Raw genomic sequence first — 24,521 nt, 5'->3', positions numbered from 1 at the left:
TGATAACTTTGATTAAAAGAAACAATACAGCAGTTGACAGTTTGCCACTCTTTCTGTTGTGTGTCTCTGATTGCATATGTGATGTCAAGGCAGACTCTCCCATGTTGGAAATGATATACTTTGAACATATTTCATAGAAAATTTTGAATTTCAAAAAGGTTTCTCGATTAAGCTGTCCATGAAAATGCGCATCTTCTAACCATGCATCTCTGAAGATTGTTTTATAGTCTGGAATTTTAAATATTTATTTAAAAAAATCAGGATTTAATAATAAAGGAACTTGCCATGCAGAAAAAGGAAATTGATGACTGTGCATGTATACAAATGATAAAGCATGTGTGCAATAATGTCAGTTACCAAACTCAGCCATGGCCACCAATGTAATATGATAAATGTTGCAAAATCAATGGAAAAATATTTTTTCTATCAAAATGTTTAGTTTGGCCCTTCAATATCAAATTTCAGGACATTTTACGACCTACAAAAAATAAATTTCAAGGAGGTTTCTGGATATTTTCACTAATCAAAATGGGGCCCTGAGTGGCCGAAAGTGCTCTCCGTTATGGATCACTGCCATCTCACCTATGTGGGTTCAAGTCTTGGAATTGGCCAATGTGGGTATGTGAGAAAGCTTGCCAGTACCTTCTCGAGGGTCAGTGGTTCTTTCCAGGGATTTCCCGGGTTCTTCCTCCACCATTAATACTGGTCACCATGTATAGCCAATCATGTGCTGAAAAATGGCGTTACACCCTACAACAATAACTGAATTAAATTCTAATTGGATTTCAGAACCTGCATAAAAATTAGGAGTGTGTGGGAACTCTGATATTGAGGAAAAACATCAACATCCTTAAATAAAATGGAGCATGAATAAGTGTGTGTGTGTGATAGACAGTTGTAAAAGGTAAAAATCCAAAGACATAATACTGAATTTTGCTTTTATTTTTGGCATATGATAATGACATCAGCGAAGTAAAAATGATTGTACAGATAATGATAAAAGAGTATTCAGTTCTCCTTGTTGAACACCTCACACAGTACTATAGTAATTACAAATTAAAGTAGGAACAAACTGACAATAAGGAAACAAATGGAGCTTGTTCCAAAGGTATCAGCTATTCTTTTTGACACAAGCCATTGTACATAATCAATTCCTTGGGACATGAGTGTCAAACTAGCTACCTTAAATCATTATCAGCTGACCCTTGTATATAAATGACACATGCTCACACATGATAAATATATATGAACACTGCTTTTAATTTCATTTTTATATTACAAATTTAAATACTATAAAATTCATCCATCCACACAGAAAATAGTTTTGAAATATCTTTATTTTTTTGCACTGATGGGTTTCGCTGTATATACAATGAATTAATTTGGGTAATAAATCCAATACTCTATGACCCTATTTTCAGTATCCTGGTACTTGCATCAACTTCTATTTGACTCATTGTGGAAATTTGTCTCTATAATTCAGTCATTTTCAGCTTCCATTTGGAAACACGAGGGACCATACTATATATCTAACAAGAAATTATGATGACTATAATGAAGTGACCTTCATGGCATGTTGAGCCCACAAAGTATTGCTGCAACCTGTGACCTTGACCCAAGGTCAAAAGGTTGAGTGATCATGTCGAAGAATGAATTGCCTTTTGCTTCATAGTGATTCATGCACTGTATAAGCAAAATCTATCAAGGGGTTTCATAAATGTAAGGAAAAGACGAAACTGAATGCAAATTTTCTGCGACTGTTACTATGATCAAAGTGGTGAAACTACATGTTGCAGAATTAACTTTTTTACCTTCATAATATTTCACTGCATGAATGAAGAAAATCCATTAAGTGGTTTAGGAAATATAAGCTCTCCCCTCCAGTATAACCATGAATGTAAATTTTCAATGACTGTAACCTTGAACCCACAGTTCTTGGGGGCATGCAATTGTGTTGGAGAATGAAGAAAATCCATCAGGGTTGTAGGAAATATGAGCAAATAAAACAAAAAAACCCTAACTGTATCACAGATTTTATATGACCATTGACTCCAAGGTGAAAGGGGCAAGTGTGCATGTCACTGAATGAATTGTCTTTGCTTCACGATTCAGTCCAAGTATAAAGAAAATCCATGAAGAGATTTAAGAATTATAAACAACTAGAAAAAAATGTTAATGCAAATTTTCTTCAACTGTGACCTTGACAGGTCAAAGGGTTGAGTAATCTTGCCAGAGAATAAATGGTCTCATCTTCATAAATAATGATTTAACGCCACATATGATGAAAGGCTGTCAAATAATGATTTAGCGCCACATATGATGAAAGGCTGTCAAATAATGATTTAACGCCACATATGATGAAAGGCTGTCAAATAATGATTTAATGCCACATATGATGAAAGGCTGTCAAATAATGATTTAACGCCACATATGATGAAAGGCTGTCAAATAATGATTTAACGCCACATATGATGAAAGGCTGTCAAATAATGATTTAACGCCACATATGATGAAAGCTGTCAAATAATGATTTAACGCCACATATGATGAAAGGCTGTCAAATAATGATTTAATGCCACATATGATGAAAGGCTGTCAAATAATGATTTAACGCCACATATGATGAAAGGCTGTCAAATAATGATTTAACGCCACATATGATGAAAGGCTGTCAAATAATGATTTAACGCCACATATGATGAAAGGCTGTCAAATAATGATTTAACGCCACATATGATGAAAGGCTGTCAAATAATGATTTAACGCCACATATGATGAAAGGCTGTCAAATAATGATTTAACGCCACATATGATGAAAGGTTGTCAAATAATGATTTAATGCCACATGTGATGAAAGGCTGTCAAGGAAATATAGCAAATTAGAGTCACTTGATGGGACTGATGCTCTAATGGGCAAAATGAAATTTCCAGGAATCCAAGATAACCCAATTTCTTCCTTGTTGAGTGTCAAAACTCCTCTATGGAGGACATACTATCTGTCAGATTGCACCATTTTCATTTAGGACAAACTGGACACTGTGGCAGCCATATTAGACCCCAGATCTGCACCATTTTCATTTAGGACTTAGACATCATAAGAAGTCTTGTAGTGAAACCCCCATGTTAATATAACTGTTCAGGAGGAGTAGAGCTAAAAAGATTTTTAAATGGCTCCTGCAGTGACCATACTAGACTTCAAATCAGTACCATTTTCATTTAGGACCAACAAGACATCATGAGACTCTTACAAAAAATCTCCTATTAGAAGTAGTAGTGATAAGATTTTGAAGATGGCCACCATATGGCCATATTGGATTTCAAATCAGCCCCATGTTCATTTACAATCAACTGGATATCATAACCACTCATCAATATAACTTTCTTTTCAATAACAAGATTTGCTGTGGTGACAATACTGAATTTCAAAATCAGCACTATTTTCATTTATGACCAACTAAATATCATAAGAAATCTTCTAACATGAAACCAGTGCTGATCTGACCATCCATTCAGAAGGAGTAGTGATAAGACTGTCAAGATGGCTGCTGTGGTGGCAATTTTGGATGTTACATCAGCACCATTTTTATTCAGGACCAACTAGACATCAAATGAAAACATAAGACTGATATGACCATCCCATTCAGGACAATTAGCCACAGTGGTAGCCATATTTTGATGTTTCGTCTAGGACCAACTAAATCGAGGGGTGAATATTCTTGTAAAGTTTCATGGTAATCCTCAAAGGGGTTTAGGAGGCGTAGCAATAGTAAACTTGTGCTAGCAGATGGATGTCAAATGACACATCCCATCAGCTCCTCCAGTCAATGACCAATAGAACTAACTGAAAAGAACTAGATAGAGAGCCACAACCCAAATCTTCTACAACTGAACTTCACAGAATATGTCATAGAATGTATCATCTTCACTTAATAGTGATTCATGCCAAGTAAGAGAACAATTAAACATGCAAATAGAAAAATCTGAACCGAAGCTGTAATCTTGTGTCGATACTGTAAATGTAGGAAAAGTGATGAATATACCTCAATAAACATTAAAGTGAGCTCAACAATGAAAATGTCTATTCACAAAAGTTCCAGTGAAAACAAAATCAGGTAAATGTTTATTAATTATTAATTATTAATGTTTATTAATTATTCAATAACAAATTGATTTTTATGAGTATTCTTGTCATAAATCATTTTCTTACACAGCAAGAATATGTAAATCAGGTCAATGCAGCCAACAAATTCCTAAATTTTGAACTTCATTATTCAGAATTATTCATAAACATGTCAAAATAATACAGTTTTGTTTTGCTGCAAAATGAGATACCTTACAAATCTAAGAAATATTAAAATTTAATTTACACAGAAATGATTAAATGGAAGCATATATTGCCGTTTGTAGCAAAAAACCTACCAGTAAGTTAGGAATGAATAAGTTGAATGATATTGGAATTTAAATTTTCATTTTTTTTCTAAATTCAAGATGTTGTAAAATGTATCACTTGCAGAGACAATAATAATGCATCATAAGGAAGAAGATTATATTATCAAACTATGAAATAATTTAAAAAGTATATAATCAAAACCAGCTTTAAATATGATAAAGTACTTAACCATTAGTGTTCTTGTTCTCAGATCATTTCAACAGCATTTACAAATTGCTTACACCATTCAACGTCTTCATCTATTCATAAAATACACCTTGGTGTTATTAAAAAAACTGACCAGAATATGACAAATCCCAGAACCCAATCTGACAGCAGTATATCATTTAAGAGATACAAGAGAAGAATTTTTTCTCCCAATTAAAACAAAATAAATAAAATAATTAAAACTCTCAGCTGTGTTTTGTGAACTGCAAGATCAGGTGTACAATGTTTCCAGGTGGACATGTTTAGAGCACAGGTCTTGTTATCTCTACACTCTGAACTGACATGTAGACAATGCAAGCTACACACAATGCGAGGGGTAAGTGAAAGTTTGGAATATTTTGTTGCAATTTTTTTCTCTCTGGACCTGTCAGTAATTTTAAGGCCAATCAATAGGCAATCAAGATTCTATAAAATGATCTGCTGCTGCATGTGCGTCATGAAGCAACGAAGAGAAGTCAAAACGTCTGACAAAAATTCTGCTATGGAGTGAAGAATGTACAGTATAAATCAGGGTACTCTTATGGTAATTTGATATCAAGGCCAACATGGATGCAGTTTTTTGATGTAATTCTCTGTGATATCTTACAAATATCAAATGGTTTCACCATTTCAAATTGCAGGAAGATGACTCACAAGCTGGAAGACATGTTTATAACTGGCAAGTGAGAAGTGGCTGCTGTGAAGAAGGCTATAAATGTGGATACTTGAGACATAGCATACAATATTTCTATTATCATTCGCATTTTTTGCCAGCTGCTTTTGATAAAATGAAAAATCATTTGAAGCTCAGAAATACTGGTGCAAGATGGGTCCTGCATTTGTAGATGGCTGATAAAAAAGACACAACAGGCTTGAAATGATATTGCCCAACAGCTCTCACCAAACTGAGATATCTGAATGAGATCATCAATGGTGATGAAACTTCATTGAAAAACTCGACTGAGTTTGAATCAGAGAAAATCAGCAAACAACAAAATCGGGTTTGACTTACCTGGACTGTCACATTAATTTTATATGCATTTTAGTTCACTGCAAAAGACCTGTTGCCATAGTGCCTGTCACTGGTCAGTTTTATTCCTTTAAAGTGTTGCCAAAAGTTGTGGAACACCAACAAACTATGCTGTTGAACAATGGCACCCAAGGTATCCATATACTCTTGGCCAATGCATCAGCACATAAATCTGCCACTGTAACAGATTTCCTGAAGGAGCACAGCATCCAAACTTTGCCACATCCTCCAAACAACCTTTATTTTGTTTCAAATGATTTTAGTTATGAAAGATTCGCTGCAGGGTGGATGATTTTAAAGTCACCATGCAGTTGGATCATCAGATTGAGAAACTGTGTAGCGTTGCAAGGGGAGTACTCCAAAATCATGCACTGATGTACAGTTCACTAATAAAGAACTTTGTTGTACAACACACTTGTATTCAGAACTTTTTCATTACGACTCATACTTAGCTCCGTATAATAATGGCACTAAAAAAAGTAAAAACATAAATCTGGGACAATGAGCGTTAAAATACAATCTTTTAATCAAGGAAATAAAGTAATGTTTTTTTTGCATGACCCTAAAGTATGCTGTGAAACAGCACTAAAGTTTGTTAATCAGTTCATAGCAATAAAATAAGGTATTCTCAATATAAATATAAATCTAATATCACAAATGATTTTTAATGATACATAAATGCAAAGTTTACTTAAATGTCAAACCACTTAATATGTAAAATATATGCATGGCATTTAATAACTGTATACAATGATAACAAGACAAGCTTCAGCTAAACATCCAGTTTGGAGAAACTATCCAATTAAATGTTTGCACTTATACATACACAAATTTAAGAACAGAAAATCTTTAAAAGTTGGATAACTTGTGTGAAAATTGAGCAGCTAACTATATATAAAGTGATGGGGCTGGCTAAAACCGTCTGAAATATGGAGTTGGCTGCTACATCCAGGTTAATTGTATTATGTTGGGTTTGTCTAAAGCAGGTTTGCTATATCTCCAGTCATTTTGAATTGTTTTGACATTTTGGTTTTGCTGCCGATTTCTTTCATGTGGCACCGACCTGTCTGGCACATTATGCCAATGCTGACATGGGTTTATGCTGTTTATAACTGAGTGGGAGTTGAATTTAGATAAATAAAGATGAAATAAAGGTTAGGAACAGACCCTGATCTGTAGATATGAGTAGATCTTGATCTGTAGATATGAAATGCCTAATGTAATGTCTATGTAAGTAAAACTGAGGCAAGTAAATAAATTAAAAAACAAATAAAAAAATGAAACATCTCATATTTTTTATGTTCTTCTATGACATATATAAAAATAAAGATTGGGCCCTGCATTTAAGAATAATCTCAACATTCAGGAGTAAGGTTATATTCAATTCAGCTGTCCTTCAAAGTAAAAATGATTTCATTGCATTGCAAATTTGATGCAACTGAAGGGCAAAGTTAAAATCAAACTGGAATCATGAATGTGAAATGTTTTGATGCAAAAAAAGCAAGAATTCAACTGGATTCATGTCTTCTGAATGCAAATGCTTTTATGAATTTTGGTTCAATCAGAAATTCAAGGGCAAAGTTCTATGTCAAGCAGGGCCATAACTTGAAAAACAAACTTCTGCCAGAAAATATTGAACATCAAAATTGTTTGAGGTCTTCTTAATGTAACCAGATTTGGCTTTTATCCATTACGACCATTGAAGTTATTGAGCAAAATGAAAATTATCAAAGTGAGGGGACAGGTCAACTGGACACAGACAACACATTATGCCACCTCAAAAGATATGGTTGGAGGTATGATAAAAAATATTAAAAAGAAACAAAAGCACTTTATACAGTTGCTTATAAGCTGGATCCAACTACACAAAGCATAGACTCAGATCTGCCAACACATAATACAATGGCAGATTTGGGCTATGCAGTTTATAAAGACAAATCAGAGCACAAACAACAAAGACCCTGATCTGCCACTGCATAATGTGCTGGCAAATCAAGTTCTAAGCTGTTTGCAGTTGGCTCTGACTTATGACACATGGAGTATGTATCATACCAACTGAAGACATACTTCAAACTGAGATACCCTTATCAGTTGAGCTGTGACATGTGATAAGATAACCCATTTCAATTAGAAACAAGGGACGAAAATTGTTTTTGCTGACATTACTTTGGACTGCAACTCTATGATTAGGCACTGTGGCAAGTAAGGTTGCAACAAGTTTCTATTTACAGGACTGTATATACTTATATAAAAGTCTATGTACAAAATATCTCACAAATTATTTGCCATTTTACATTTGGAATTAAAACTATGTCATGTATCGCACACACAAACACACACACACTATGAAACTGCAGCTATCTTGATTCTCATCACACATATGCTATCCATGAGCTGTGTACTAATTTTGTTCAAACTCGACAAACAGTAACAATCAAAACATAACTGTGTTAATTGACATTCATTTAAAAAATGTAAAAACCAGTGGAATTTGGCAATAGTAAAAAAAATGTATTATCTTGGTATGTCAGTGGACACATGTCTGACTGTACATGTTTACTTAAAAATTGTTTCAAATGGTGATCACAGAAAATTGATCAAGTGATCAACAACAAATGACCTGCAGTCTTGCTTGAGGTTAAATCACTGTTTATGTTGTTGTCCTGAAATAATCTAAAGCAGAGATGGACTAATTTATATGATAATTGCCCTTAGAAAATTCCCACTATTATACCTTTTGTTAAGGGTCACATAAGAAAAGTAGCTAAAATAAAGCATCTCAAATTATCATATTGTGAAGACATTTGACATCAAACACAAATGTTTTGTAGAATTATCAAATATGTAGAGAAGAACATTATCCTATGTAATGGCCACATAAACCAATTTAAAAACATGTTTTCAAAAGAACCCCTCCTCACCCCAAAAGTAGGCTAAAAATACAGTTGAAAGTGGCAAATTTACACAATAAAAACCCATTCCAGCCATGAAGTGTACATATGTTTCAAATGAAAACAATCTCATTTAATAAAAGGATATATAAGGCAATGACCTTCTGACTTGAAAACACTAGAGCAAGGCCAATGGAATAAAACCATATACCTAGTAAGTGGTATGCATTCAGCCAGTCTAGGAATTCATCCTTCTACAAACAAGATAACAGTTTTACTTTTTTTTGGGTTGTATCAGAGACAGTATGATCCCAGTTATATAAAATATTCAAGTAAACATGCATTATGTTATAGCTGTATTTTAATGTAGCAAACTTACACCTGTTATTGGCCATGTGCACTAATGTTTGCTTATGTTAAAAAAAAACCTTAGTCAATCAGACAGTGTGCTAAAACAGTTTTCACAACTACATTACATCTCACAAAATGTACTGTGGTTTGCCTTTCCCAATTTATGACATCTAATAATTATACACACAGCATCACTAACTTCATCACCTCAATTCAATCACATAGCAATATCAGCAAGTTTGGCTTTGACCTGAGAACTACTGACAAAACAAAACTGGTACAATATACATATATTTTATTCTGCATGCAGATACGAAGTTTCTTCTTCAAACATAAAAATCAGTCATTAATGCAACATCAAAAACAAGATGAAGAACCAGTCTCTTTCTGGAATTAATGTGATTCAAAATCATCAACCAGTCTGGCTAATATAACCTAGTACTGAGATCCTTGTGTACACTTTATTCCAAACCATTGTCAAACACTTCCTTGTGTACACTTTATTCAAAACTGTTGTCAAACACTTCCTTGTGTAACTCTGGAAAGTCTTTCATTACATCCATGGACTGCATCTTCAGGTTGTTGAGTGCCATTGAATGTTTCTCATTTATGCGACGGAAAACAGGGATTGTACCCATCAACTTGGCAAACAAATTGTCATGATTAGAATGATTCTTTTTGATTAACATATACAATGACTGTAAGAAAAGTCCATGCAGCTTCTCAATAGCTTTTTGGTTTTTCAGAGCGAATCGATCTGCAAGTAGAGAAAATTTTCACTTATTATTCTTAAAAAAATTACAGCTGAAGCTGACCAGTCTATTAATGTAAAGGCATTATTTGGTCATATTTGCATTCCTTTCAGAGGGTAAAAATGGAGGCCAGCTTTGAAGATTACATGTTTTATGTTACTTGAAAATAAAAAGAATAATAAAGGAAAAAATTTTCCTCAAGCAAGGAAATTCTTAAAACTAATGATATCCTTTTAATTGTTGACCACTGTGCCAATATCTCAACCAGTACTAAATAGCAGGCACATTTTGTAACATGACCAGTACTAATACCAATATTTGTCCCATTCTGAAACACCATGGTGCCAATATTTCAACCAATACTAGTAAGAATATCTGGTCCATTTTGGAACACCAGTGTGCCAATGTTCAACCAGTACTAGTAACAATATCTGACCCATTTTGGAACACCAGTGTGCCAATGTTCCACCAGTACTAGTAATAATATCTGGCCCATTTTGGAACACCAGTGTGCCAATGTTCCACCAGTACTAGTAATAATATCTGGCCCATTTTGGAACACCAATATTCCAATGTTCAACCAGTACTAGTAACAATATCTGGCCCATTTTGGAACACCAATATTCCAATGTTCAACCAGTACTAGTAATAATATCTGGCCCATTTTGGAACACCAGTGTGCCAATGTTCCACCAGTACTAGTAACAATATCTGGCCCATTTTGGAACACCAATATTCCAATGTTCAACCAATATTAGTAACATTATCTTGCAAATTCTGGAACTCCTGCTGATGTATGTACTATTTTGATTACAATCTCATCAATTAGAACAATATAAAATGTGTTAGTGCACATAGACAAAACACTTCACTGATAATCCCATCAATTAGAACAGTATAAAATGTGTCAGTGCCCACAGACAAAACCCTTCACTGATACAGTTCAATGTTAAAAACAACCTTAATAAATTCATAAATGAAGTTTTTTAACCCAAATAAATGCAAAATCATTTCAACCCAATTTCATCAGTGCCTTTAAATCTGAGCATGCACATCAATATACTGATAAGCAGAGTTTGTGCTGGCCATGTTTTTTTTGCAATATTTCTTCTCTGCAAGCCAACACAGTCTGAAATTTCCTTAAAAGGCTGACTGTAAGTTAATAAAACTAATTACCTGGGCAAATCAAGAGGCATGCATTGAAAAGACCGATTTCACCATCTGTCAGCTTAAGAGGATTGAACTGTTCCGCAACAGAGAAGAACTCAATCAGGAAAGACCCCATTGGCATGCTCATGACAATACTCCTGCAAAACATACAAATATTGGAAATGCTTAGTAATGTACATGTAGAAAATAATTACAGCCAATTCTGGGTATAATGAAGTGTAAAGGACAACAAAAATGTTATATCTGAATTTTGTTACAATTAAAGGAAAATATGCAATAAACAAGAGACCCATGTGAGCAAGATACTGCTCATTCACATTAAGTTGTCAACTGACCATTTCTCTAAGCTGGCTTATATAGTCACATCCTATGTAGACTATCTCCCAAACGTTTTATGTTGATTTGTTCTATTATATATATATATATATATATATATATATATATATATATATATATATATATATATATATATATATATATATATATCCTGATAAAAACTTACACTGGAGATAAGGTGTAATTAATAGGCACACTCTCTTGCTTATTATCAAACTTGTCCAACATCTTGACACTATACAACTATGTAACAAGTCTAGACAAAATCTGAACATACATATAGTTTATAGATTCTTGACAAGCTCACCCAATCAGCTGCAAGATCTTGTTCATGATAAAATACATTTTGACGGCATTTTGGCCTTGTGGCTAGGTGGGATAAAAAGTGAAGAGACCTTGTCATGTGTTTTGTAATATCTGATATTTTGTTACATTCAAATTTTTACAAAGAGTTCACTTAGTAAACCTTTCAAATTATTTGCAACTATTCACATCACATAAATGTAAAATATCTGTGACATAAACTGAGTATTCTAAAAGAAGAAATAAACATAATTAATCTTCTGGTGAAACCTCATGTAGATATGAGATTACATTTATTAGTAGTAAAATTAAGATGACTGTTACAATGGTCAAACTGGATGTCTAATCTGCTCCATTTTTATTTAGTAAGAACTAGATATCATAAGTCTTCTCATGAAAACCCAATGATAATTTGACGTTCCATCTGGGATGAGTAGTGCCAAGTTATCAGTATGTCTACTGTGCCTTCCATACTGGATATCAGATTGATACAATTTTTATTTAAGGCCAACTAGATACTATTTACAGACAAACATGATGAATACTATATTCCTTCCTCCTTCTCATTACAACTTCACTGAAGACCATCATGAAAATGTTCTTTAATAACTGTGACCAGAACCACAAGTTCAGTGGGGCCAGTGAAGATGTTAAAAAGTGAATTGTCTTAGCCTCAAAGGTTTTCATGGCAATGTACCAAGAGAATCTATCAAAGAGTTTAGGAAATATATGCAAATGAATAACCAAACCCTTAACAAATTCTTGCCTCCAGCAAAGTGACTGCATTGGCTTGCTGAACAGAAACAGTGTGTCTCCTTACATGGTTGAGTGATAAGGTAAAGGGCAGTTAGACCCTCTCTGAACTAGTCCAAGTGGTGCAAAATTTCATGTATCGCGGCGGTAGGACATTCCTGTAAGGACAGTTCTTGGGAAGTAAAGTGTCTATACTTGGAATCATGCACTTCAATACTGTTTGGGTTTTTGTCACAGGAAAATGAGAGCAATGAAAAAAGAAATGATGGAAAGGTTATAAATAGAGAATATGAAGAAAAAAAACAAAGTTTCTGACAAAATGGAAAAGGTACCTTGAAGCTTAGGAGGATAACTGAGTGTTCTGTTTATGGATTTATAGTAAAAGAATACAATCATTTTATAATCTAATCCTTAGTCATATTTTGTAAAAAAATTATTTGGTTTCTTCATAGATTTGTTTATTTTTGTGGTTTTTGAAAGAATTTCTTGACGATAACAATTTTATGACAGTTTTTAAGTTTTCATTACAGTTTTAACTGATAGCTCTATGATCCTGCAACATTATTTTTTTCCTTCACTGTACATTAAAGTAGATATATTAATCCAATTTTTGGTTGATACTGTCCCAAAGAGTTGTTTTTCAAGGCATTTCAAAGAATCTTTCAAAGACTTCTAAAAGTTTTAAATTAATTTTCAAGGACTTTTCAAAGAATCTTAAGAGTTTTAAAGGTGTGTTCACATGGAAATTGAACTCCCTCCATATGTTACTTTGTTTATCCCTGCATAAATGAGTACAAAAGCACAATATCAAAAAATTTCAATGACAAAAGCAACTTGTTTCAAATTCAAGACATTTTCAAGGCAACCCCTTAAAGTAGTTTCCAAGAAAATGTATCAGTAAGTTGTCCTCCTATTTGTTTCCTGTTCATGGGGGTGAGGTGGCCAACTGGTCAAAGGCACTAGCCTTTACAGACTACTCACAAATCTCACATTTGTCCATGTGAGACCAAGTCTCTGTTAAATCAACACAGGTATGTCAGAAAGCTTGCAAGCTGCTTCCTGTGGCTCAATGGTTCTTCCTCCATCAAATGTTTTGGCAGCCAGGTATAGCCTATCATGTGCTTTAAACCTCACACAACCAAACGTGATCCAAAATAGGCAAGTAATAAACTGGTCAACAAACTTACCAGATGAACCATTTGATCCACAAAAAATTCTGTAGCATAATGCATGTAAAGGCAGTATTGAAAATGGACTTTTACAACAAAAACATGAAGGATGACTATATGTCAGTGCATGCATGCATGCACATGCACACACACACTGTCAAAATATCCATGTAGACAAAAAAAAGACCCATGTTACCAGCTCATCTATTTTTTAATTACATAATCACAAAAATTGTACAACGAGTTGAAGTGGGACTAAAATGACTCGCCTATCCAATAACACAATTTTTAGCCAGACACAAGCTCATAATTTTAACATTAATTACTTGCAATCAAACTGAACATTCCCAACAGGTAGCCATGAATTAATATGAACTGAACAATTAGCTTCAGACATAATTTTTAAAAGTCATCAATTATAAAGACAATATTTTAGAACAATCAATGTGAAAGCAGTAAACTGCCCAGATTCAAATGGCTAAGTAATTAATACAGGTTAATTAATATAGGTAATTAATATCTTACTTTGGACATTTCATCTTCATGTCTGGATCAAACATGGTGCCATTCACGTGATCAACCAGCATGCAGAATCGGCACAGCAAAACCTCAAAGGCCCCCTGCTTGATCAATCGGATCTGATCCTCTTGATCAATTTCAGCAAAACCTGAAACAGTCAGCTCAATGAATTAAGTGAACTATAAATTACTTAAGGGTAATAAATGCTACTGGCTATATAATGTTATGTCCACTTGATGTGCCCATTTGTGCACTCTCACTCCCCCACCCCCACCCTATGAAAAAGAAATCAAGGCATAACACTAACTAACAAGATAGGATATACTAAAATTTCAAACATTAACTCCTGGGAATATTACCAAGATGGAAGCAAATTCCAAGATGTGGTCATAATTCCACTAAATAATGACATACAGTAACTGTAGATGTTCTCTAAATATAAAGATGCATATAACATTTTATTCAAATCCAATAACAATGAAATTAATAACTGTGTGTAACAAATGGTGATGGGTCGAACAATTAAGAGTCCACAACTCAACTCAATTAAATGATGATGATTCGGACTGAATGATGGAAATTCACATTAAGCCAAGTTACAAATTTGGTTGAAATCCAATAATAATTAGGAGAGTTATGTACTGAAAGGAAAGTGGAAGACTTCAAAAATCATGGGCTATAACTTTTGAAAATCATGTTGCATGATGAACATGTATAGAAGCAGAACTGACTATCAAATTCAGCCAATGTTTCATTAATATCTAGCTGCCAACCAAATTTGCTTAAATTCAGTACAGGAGTCATAGTAAAGAATTGAAAGTGACTGGGACAGTCAATTAGGGGAAATAACTCTGCTAAATGATGCTGAATGTAGACAATCAATCAGCCATGTCTCTAAAATTTCAAGATGCAAACCAAATTTGGTTGAAAATCCATTTAAAATTAATTCAGTTGTTGTGCAGTAATGACAAAGAACAGGCCTGACAACCAGGGGTTATAATTCTGCTAAACAGAATGCTAATAATCAAACTCAGCCAATGTCCTCCCAGTATCAAGATGTCCACCAAATCTGATTGAAATCCAGTCATCAATAGAGCAGCATCTGAGTAGAAATGAAAGGGGATGGGTCCATCAACAACACTACCAAATGATGATGCAGAAAGCCGACAATGCCTCATCAATATCAAGGAGCTAATCAAATTTGGTTGAAATTCAATAATAATCAAGGAACTTGTTATGCAAAAAATAAAAGAGGGCCAGTATGATGATCAAGGGCAATAACTCCACTAAATAATACAGAACACGATTGAACTATGCCAAAGTCTCAAGCTGCATAATAAATTTGGTTTTCTATGAAAGGTGGGTGACAATAAAGGAATTACTGTGTGGAAAAGAAAGTAGATGGATCTGACAATCACAGGCTGTAACTGCCAATATGCTTACAACTGAACATGGCCAAGGTGTCATGAAAGTCAAGCTGCAAAATAAATTAAATTGAAATGCAAAAATAAATTAAGGGAGATAAGTAGGTGGTTGCGACAAGTTAGGTCTATAACTGTGCTAAATGATAATTTAGAAGTCAGAAAATTAAACTTGGTTGAAATCCAGTAATAATTACGGAAGTGATTGTCATGAAATGGAAGTGTGTTGGTCTGACAATCAAATTTAGCCAAAGGCAATCATGAGCCATAACTCTGATAAACAATAATGAGGAACACTGACAATCAAACCTGGACAAGGTCTCTTCAATATCAAGCAGCAGAACATATCTAGTTGAAAATTTTTTAATAATGGGAGTTACTGAAAAGAAAGTGGGTTTGTCCAGTAATTATGGTATACAACTCTGCTAAATTATACTGAAAGCTGACAATCAAACTCAACCAAAGTCTCGACAATGTTAAACTATATAGCAAATTTGACCGACATCAATCAGGGATTATCTACAAAAATAATGTGCATAAATGAAAACAGAAAGGATGGATGGACCGATGGAAAGAAAACAAAAAATACCCAGAAAAGTTCCAATTTAACATCCCAATATTTCTATGAAAACCTGTGTGTGTGTGTGTGTGTGTGTGTGTTGACAACTGATACCAACATTCGTGATTACAAGTTACATCAAAATTTCTTTAAATCATTTTGTTTTTCCTACCTTTTTTAACTAGATTAATCAAATCTATGACAAAATAGCACAGCAGTGGGGGGGGGGTCAACAAGAGCCCAATATGGCCCATAATTCAGTCTTATTTATATGACAATGGTCCAAAAAAGAACCTAACCCTAACTTAAACTGTAAAACAAGACTTCATGTTAAGTCTGCTTGAAATAAATATAGAGTTCAAGTTGCACTGGTCAGATTAGGAATGGTCACAGAAGAGATCAATGACTTATAAAAGATCAATGCCTCAGGCTTTTATTCTGTACATCAATTTTGCAGACCCTTCCATGGAAAACCCAAATTCAGTTTAATTTAAAGATCAAATATTTTCCTAATTTTGGCCTACCAAATTCTGAGGCTCACCAACTGAAAACTATTATATGTATCTAAAGTACGAGACAGCACATACCTGGAAGCTTTTTGCTGAATTTCACAACAAATGTAATTTCTGGGAGCATGTTATCTGTAAACTGTTTCCACATATCACTAGGGTTCAGTGACAGCTTGCTGAAGTCAGGCTGTAAACAGAATCAAGTTCAGTTATTTAATATTTTTGTGAATAATAGATGGTAAATCTTTTCACATTAACCTCTTATGTAATTTAAATCTTTATGCAGAAAAGTTTAACAGTAAGTAAATACAGGATATGCCTTAGGAAATTAAACAACAGCCGTATTTAGCTTTATTATACAGCCTAATGTGTTTTTCAATTAAACAGTTCAGAAAAGCTGGAAATAAATAAAAAATGCTCAGTTTGATAGAAATAATTAATATAAGCCTTAAACGAGACTGACACTCTACTGTCCATAAAGAATTTCCTGGAATTCAAGATAAAACAATTATTTCTTTCTAACTGCCAAGTGCTGAAAGCATGACAGTCTTGAGTGATGCAATTTTGCAATTAGCCATTATGACAGTCCTATTGGATACAAGATCATCATTATTAGGACAAACCAGACATCACTGTAAGACCTGGGTGAAAACCTTATACTAATATGGTAATCTATTCAGGAGAATCAGTGACAAGGTTTTCAATATGTTCATTATGCCAGACATATTGGATGTCTGCAAGGTATTATTTTCATTTAGGACCAATGAGATATCACAAGACGCCTTTGATGAAAACCTTATGTTGATATGACCAATTCTGGAAGAGTAGCAGTAACAAGACTGTCAAGATGACCACCACTCTGGCCATGTTGATATAACCTTGTAGTGAAAATTCCATGTTAGTATGGCAAACGATTTTCAAAATGGCTACTTGTTGTTGTTGTTGTAGGGTTTAACGCCATTTTTCAGCACACAATAGGTTATACATGGCGGCCAGTATTAATGGTGAAGGAAGAACCCAGGAAAACCCCGGAAAGAACCACCGACCCACAAGAAGCTACTGGCAAGCTTTCTCACATACCTACATTGGCTGAATCCGAGACTCGAACCGACACAGACAGAGGTGACATGGCAGTGATCCATAATGGAGAGCGCTTTAGACCACTCGGCCACTCGGGGCCCCTCAAAATGACTACTATAATGGAAAGGCAATCGTATTAGCTGTAAAATTCTGAAGGCCCTCTGTACTACGATGCTTTGGTCAAACTGACTTGTGTGGGTTTTTTTTGGAGTTTTTAAAAAATTTCTTTTATGTCATGGTAGCCATACTGAATCGTGTTTAAGCATCATTTATATAAACTTAAAAAGTCTTTATGCCAGGATGTTTATCTGTCAAGTTTGGTCAAAATTCCATTTAAATGTTTAGGAGATTAAATATTTTCAAGTTTGTTCTATTTTTATTAATATTGGCCATTTTTTAATAACCAATCAGCATCATTTGTACATATCTGAAAGCTCTTCATGACAGGATGCTCTGTATCAAATTAGGTTTTAAAAAATGGTTTGTTGGATTTGAGAAATTCAATTAAAAGCATTTGTTGGCAGATGTACAATGCATCATGGACACTAGGTTATAACAAAAGCTCCCTTGGCCTAAGACAGATGAGTTAAAAAGTGTAGTAAAATGATACAAACCACATAATTATTGGCATCCATGAACTTAAATCAAGTGAAATGAAACAAGTACCAATAGAATCTAAATTAAGTTCATTTTATAGGATCTATGTCCATGTTATACAAGGTACATTACACTGAGGGGCTTTATAGGTTAGGTGTCCACATTACTTTAGTTACCAAAATATTGTGCTGAAAAATGGCGTTAAACCCTATAACAACAACAACATATTAAATATCTCATGCATTACATATTAGATATCTGATACATTACATACCAGATCATTATTGGCCTTCATACTCTCAATTCTCACGTTGGCATCAGTCACCGCCTGGTACGTGGGTTTGCATGTCTGGAAGTGAGCTTCGATAACCGTCTCCATCACCTGATCCATCAGCTTTTTCCGCATTTCTGATGGCACTTGTTTGACTTCCTCAAGGATCCGCTCTACATCAATTACATTGGCATTTGGATCAGGTTCCACAGAAGTCATTTTTGGTGAGGTTGGTGATGTGGATGTGGCCCTTGGCATGTTGTCCACTTGGGTGGTATCTGTGGCCATTTTACTGTTCATGATGTATGTACTTGTGTCAGGTTGGGGTGGCATGATGGTGGGAGATGCTGCATTAGGTGCTGTCATCATAGTTGTTGTGCATGTCGTATCATAATCAGGTTCCGTTTTAAACTGCATATTGTCTGGGATATCATACTGACCCAAGGTCAGCTGATTGTCATGGGTCATCATATTGGGGTCTTGACCAGTAAATACATTTTCTTTGGTATCCATCTGACCACTCTGATCCTGTGCTGGCGAGTGACTTTTACTGCTGTTGGTAGGACTACTCAGGCTTGAATAGCCCGATTCTTGATTCTGCTTGTTCTGATTGTTTTTGTCACAGTTGCTGTTACGCTGGTGCTCTCGGAAACTGGTTTGTGCTGCAGCCAAAAATGCCTGCATCAGCTCCGACTTGAATGTGCCGTTCTGCTGCAGTAGTGCCTGTAATTCTGCCATTCTGAGTTTGTACAGCTCTGCTGGAGAAGGATATGGTGCAATTGGCAAGTTGACGCTGTGACCTTTCTCACCACTGGAATCTTTTAATCTCTTTGGTCGTCTTCCAAGCCTTGATGCTGCAAAGATATAAAAAAAATTAAAATTTTAAAAAAATTACATATTTTATGAAACTATGCAATTAGTATAGGTCTCTTTTCATAAGGAAGCAACATTGGCTGATTTTTGAATTATTGTCACTTTTCACTGTTGCACAACATCCCTAATTTACAGTCACACAAAAGTTAGTACCATTAAATATTAAAAGTTTAATCACTTCTATTTACAACTTTACAAGACTCTGATTGTTCAACTCTTTAGGGATGGATCTGGATTTTAAAACATCAATACTGTCTCCAAATATCGAGAATGTTTCTTCTGAAATGCAACATGGTGTGGTTTGATATTAATGACACTTGTAGCACATTAGTGGTCAAAGAAAACTATAAAAAAAAGTGAACCAAGTGCCATTCCCAAGGACCAAGCAGGCAACCTTTGGATTACAAGTCTAGTACTCAACCAACAAACTTACCATGGCTCCCTAAATTTCAGGTGTGATGTATTCTTGTGAAAGGAACAAAATGACTTAGAAAGTTTTATTTTGATGCTGAAAGCAGTGCCATTACCTAATTAGAAGGTAACATCTCTTCAGACTTTCTAATAAATTGAGGATCACCATATCTGGACCCAAAGACATATATGCACATCTTAAAAAATAAGTTAATTTAGACATGGAAGCTTATTCTCAATTCTGATATCATCAAAAACATTAAAAAGTCATTTTTGTACAAGATTACTGGGCTAAACATAGAGTGGTTCTAAATGCTGAAATCAAAGATTCTCAATTCTTTTACAAAAGTCAAGTGTTTTTAAATGAACAAGCAGTGTTTGTTGGTTCAAAGTTTGGGAGTGCAGAATGGAAAATGCCAAGTCAGTCACATCCAGAATGACCCCGATTTCCCTGAGAAAGAAATTATTACCAGTGGAACATGACCATACGGCATGATTACTGATAGTGGTTTCTGTCTTCAAAGTTATCTATAACAGCAAGCAAAATATTGTAACTCTGAGACAAAGAGATTTTTGCATTTTGCTCAAATCAAACTTGCTTAAAAGGGCATTTTCAAAATAATGTAAAATCAAGCAGTACATTAAAAAGAAAAGCAACTTAACCAAGTTTAACTTTTTTCCATGCTGAAAAAAACAAGTCTCTGAAAGTATGGATAAGTTCTGACCATTTAGATAATATTCAAAAATACATTTTCCTCTTTTTTTTCTTGTCATATTTTAAATACTATCTAGTTAAACAACACAACTTTGATATGAACAAAGAATGCTGGCCAATAAATAAATGTCACTAACAATCCAAATAGCCAGCTGACAAAAAAAGTTATTGTTAGAAACAAAGACTTACCCAGAAAGAGCAGCTGTGAGATGGGCCTTTCCAGTGTACCTCACCTCTCATTTATACCATATTTTAATGGTCCAGTCTATTTTTCACAAAGGGTAGGTATGCTCAGGTTTAGTTTTAATTTCTTTGCATTTCACTGATAAGATCGTGCTGATAGTGCTTGAATGACCAGGGTGAGTACTGCTACAGTGAATATTATCATGTGGGTATTGAGAAGTCATAAGCTTTGCAAACTTTTTACACGCAAATTTAAGCTGTCCACTTCTTTTTAGTTAATAGACTCTCTGACCAGTGCACTGCATACATTAACTGAATTCTGACAAGAATGGCAACCTGGTAGTTTGTATTACCTGATAGGCCAGCTCTGGTTCCTGATCACTCACTAAATTCATGCTTCTTCAAGTACATCAACTCTTAACCCAGAAAAATAGACTTTTTTGGTTGTAACCGATTTGATTCACAAAATGTTTACCTGGGGATGAAGTAAGCCTGACCTCTGACTTATTCTTAGGAAAATAACTCCAAAAATATATACTTATACTTAGAAAGTTGAAGATATATCCATTAATTAACAATTAATTCTGCTTTTATTTTAGATCATGGTGGATAAAAATATTGAGAAATACCAAGGGAAATATTATCGTTACATTAAATTTTCATTAATGAGGGGAGCAGAGATATTGAAATCATTTAAATGTCTCTTAAGTAAATAACTTGTTTACTGTCAATGATTATTTCTGTCACTGTTTTTAAGGATATAATGATACAAAATATAGACAAGAACATTTTTGCCGTAGTTTAATTTACTTTCTGTATGCAAACTAATTCTGAAAGTAAAATAAAACTTTCCTTTTCACAGACTCTTTTCTTCTGCTAATACATATGATCTCATTTTTACATGCAATGCTTGAAGAATATCACTGCATATTGTTCATGGCCAGTTAGATTTTCTGAAACAATTTACAATAAATAAATTCTTAATTAGCTTCATAATGATTTTTTAAAATTTTCTTTAACAAAATTTTGGTCTAAATCTGGACATTTCCTTATTCCCTATTGATCAGGGAGGTACAGATATAGCTTTTGTGATATTTAAAAATAACTGAAAAAATCCTTAAAAAATAGTCAAATTTGATACCCAAATATGCTTCCAGTTTGATTATGGCAATTCTTTGATTGGCAAAGCATTGTAGCAATTTCATAAAAGATTTTGCCTTCATAAAGAATATGCTAAAGTTTTGTACGATTCAAATACATGTATGTTCCTTTCTTCATTAGAGGCCCCAAGTGGCCAAGTGATCTAAAGCACTCTCTGTTACGAATCACTGCCATCCCACCTCTGTGTGGGTTCAAGTCTCAGATTCAGCCAATGTGGTATGTGAGAAAGCTTGCCAGTAGCTTCTCGAGGGTCCGTGGTTCTTTCCGGGTGATTTCCCGGGTTCTTCCTCCACCATTAATACTGGCCGCCATTTATAACCTATCGTGTGCTGAAAAATGGCGTTAAACCCTACAACAACAACAACAACTTTCTTCATTAATAACATTAGAACTCAATATTCTTTTTTCAAATAGCTTTATCAGTGAGTACATGTGAGCTTTAATGATATATGTGATTGGTGTTTAACACATTAAACCCTAGCAACGAGTTAACATGGCAGGAGGTAGTAGCCTACTGCCAAGCTCAGTAGCATCATGGTCACGCATGATACACTAAAGTGGGTGGAATTATAGAAATATAGACAGGTACAATGGTACCAAATAATCAGAAATTTCTAGTTGCACTACAAAATACAGTGGGAAAAATTTTGGAGTCGATTTTTTCCTATCTAAAATTGGCCCATGGTTGGGATCCAATTTTATGTCCAGATTTTAGACTTTTTGGTCTCAGATCTAAGGCGAACCGGTATAAACTGCAAACAGACACATGAAGCTTTGCAAAAAATAGGATAAGATGGGCATTTGGAATAAAGAGTCTCGAGACAAAAATAATGGGTCCGTTCAGCAAAAAAAGAAAAAGGAAAAAAAAAAGAACCCCAACATTTACCTTTCTGCTCATGCGCAAGCCAAACAGCCAACAAAAAACAAAAAAGATCTAGGCAGTATGTTATTGAAAGATCACCAGGGATTTGGTGTTTTCGGATGCGTTTAGAAATAGCTTTCAAAATGTTTTTCCTACTCCAATTTCATGCGAAAAGGACAAAAACCTCCAGGGGTTCATGTGTTAATGTATTTTGATATGGATTAATCTCTATCTCTCTCAACTCTGTCTCTCTCTGTGAATATAAACATAATTAGAGCCCCTCTTACTCTCATCAATGCTTGCATAATTGCCTGAGAGGCATGTAAACTAGAGGTCATTTGTCAGTAGTCATCTGTAAACAAACCTTGTCACATCTTGGTCATTATGGCATACACTGGCAGGTCATACAGTGGACAGATTTAATGGTTTCCCACAAAAATCACTGTTGATAGACAGTAAAATACTCCTTTCATTAATAACAGATCTACAACATTAGTGACACTGGAATCAAAAGTGCCTGTTCTGCTTGTACACACAACAAATCAAAAGTCAATAACAAAAACAACAATTCATCACAGGTAGGCGACTTTGTAGCTGACTGATTAGTCATTTTATGTTTCTAATTTTATCAACTTCAGCTGTCTCCCAATTGAAAAATGTACTTGAGGTGCTGGCAGTAGTGCATAACAAAGGGCCCTGGTCACCGGTCAAAGGGCCCTGGTCACTACAATTTGTTCCATAGGGCCTTAATCAGAAGAATTTATGTTCAGAAACCCAAGTTAGGAGAATAGGTGCATTCAGAGCCTTCATTCCTCCAAAAGATGATCTGGATTGAATTTCAACTCCTTAACACATTAACCCATAGCGACGACTTCACGTGGCTGGACGTAGTAGCCTACTGCTGAGCTCTGTAGCGTCATGGTCATGCATGATACACTGAAGTGGGTGGTATTATAGGCAGACAGATGTAGCTCTACAATGATAACAAATAATCTGGAATATCTAGTTGCACTACAAAATACAGATAGAAAAACCTCATTTTTTGGACCTGACATTTTTTAACCAAAATTCGCCTGTGGTCGGAATCCGATTTTGTGTCTGGATTTTAGGCTTTTTGGTCTCAGATCTATGGCAAACTGGTATGAACTGCAAACAGACAGATAAGCCTTTGCGAAAAGTAGGATAAGATGGGCATGTGGAATAAAGAGTGGTCTCCATATAAAAATAATGGCTCCATTTAGCAACAAAAAAAAAAGAAAAAAAAAAAAGAAGTCTAACTTGTACCCTTCTGCTCATGCGCGAGTCAAATAGACAATGAAAATCGATGTTTCTAACACCACTAGGCAGTATGTTCTGCGCATTCTGCACATCCAGTGGCAGGACAAAGTACCCAACACAGAGGTTCTAGAACGCGCCAACATGAACAGCATGTTCTCCATACTCAGCGAGAGGCGCCTTCGCTGGCTCGGCCATGTCAAGAGAATGGACCCAGGTCGCATTCCCAAGGACCTGTTATATGGGGAGTTAGCAGAAGGTGCACGACCAACTGGACGACCACATCTGTGCCACAAAGATGTTTGCAAGAAGGATATGAAGACAGCAAACATCAATGTCAACGACTGGGAGAGCTGTGCAAACAACCGTTCCAGCTGGCGTCTAGCTGTCAGGCAGGGAGTTCAAAACGTAGAGGAAAAGAGAAGAATAAAACAAGCTGAAAAGAGAGCTAAAAAGAAGGATAAGCAAAAGCGTACTTTGGAGCTACGCCATCATCTTCCGTAGACGGACGGATGCCAAGGAGGCAGTATGTTATTGAAAGATGACCGGGGATTTGGTGTTTTTGGTGTCTATTCAGAAATAGCTTTCAAGATGTGTTTCCTACTCGATTTTCAGGCAAAAATGACAAAAACCTCCAGGGGTTAAAGTGTTAAAGGTCTTAACAATACAAGCAATAACACATTAAAGATGCTGT

The 24,521-nt window shown here is 34.9% G+C and overlaps 1 protein-coding gene across 2 annotated transcripts in view; it reads right to left on the bottom strand.

The window, feature by feature from the left end:
• Nucleotides 1-924: 924 nt before the first annotated feature.
• LOC149787557 (nuclear receptor ROR-beta-like) overlaps nt 925-24,521 on the bottom strand; it is a 135,650-nt gene continuing 112,053 nt past the window's right edge. For both annotated transcript variants that reach the window (XM_089973703.1, XM_089973704.1), the window contains 5 exons: nt 18,351-19,201; nt 16,478-16,586; nt 13,917-14,058; nt 10,837-10,967; nt 925-9,665 (listed from right to left, as the gene is read on the bottom strand). In XM_089973703.1, coding sequence (XP_089829829.1) covers nt 9,409-9,665; nt 10,837-10,967; nt 13,917-14,058; nt 16,478-16,586; nt 18,351-19,201 — 1,490 coding nt within the window. In that variant the 3' untranslated portion in view covers nt 925-9,408. The remainder of the gene's footprint in view (nt 9,666-10,836; nt 10,968-13,916; nt 14,059-16,477; nt 16,587-18,350; nt 19,202-24,521) is intronic.

The sequence above is a fragment of the Sinohyriopsis cumingii genome, chromosome 11 (genome assembly GCF_028554795.1).
Source record: "Sinohyriopsis cumingii isolate HCF-2022 chromosome 11, ASM2855479v2, whole genome shotgun sequence".
Taxonomy (NCBI): Eukaryota; Metazoa; Mollusca; class Bivalvia; order Unionida; family Unionidae; genus Sinohyriopsis; species Sinohyriopsis cumingii.
This window is presented reverse-complemented; position numbering and strand designations above follow the sequence as displayed.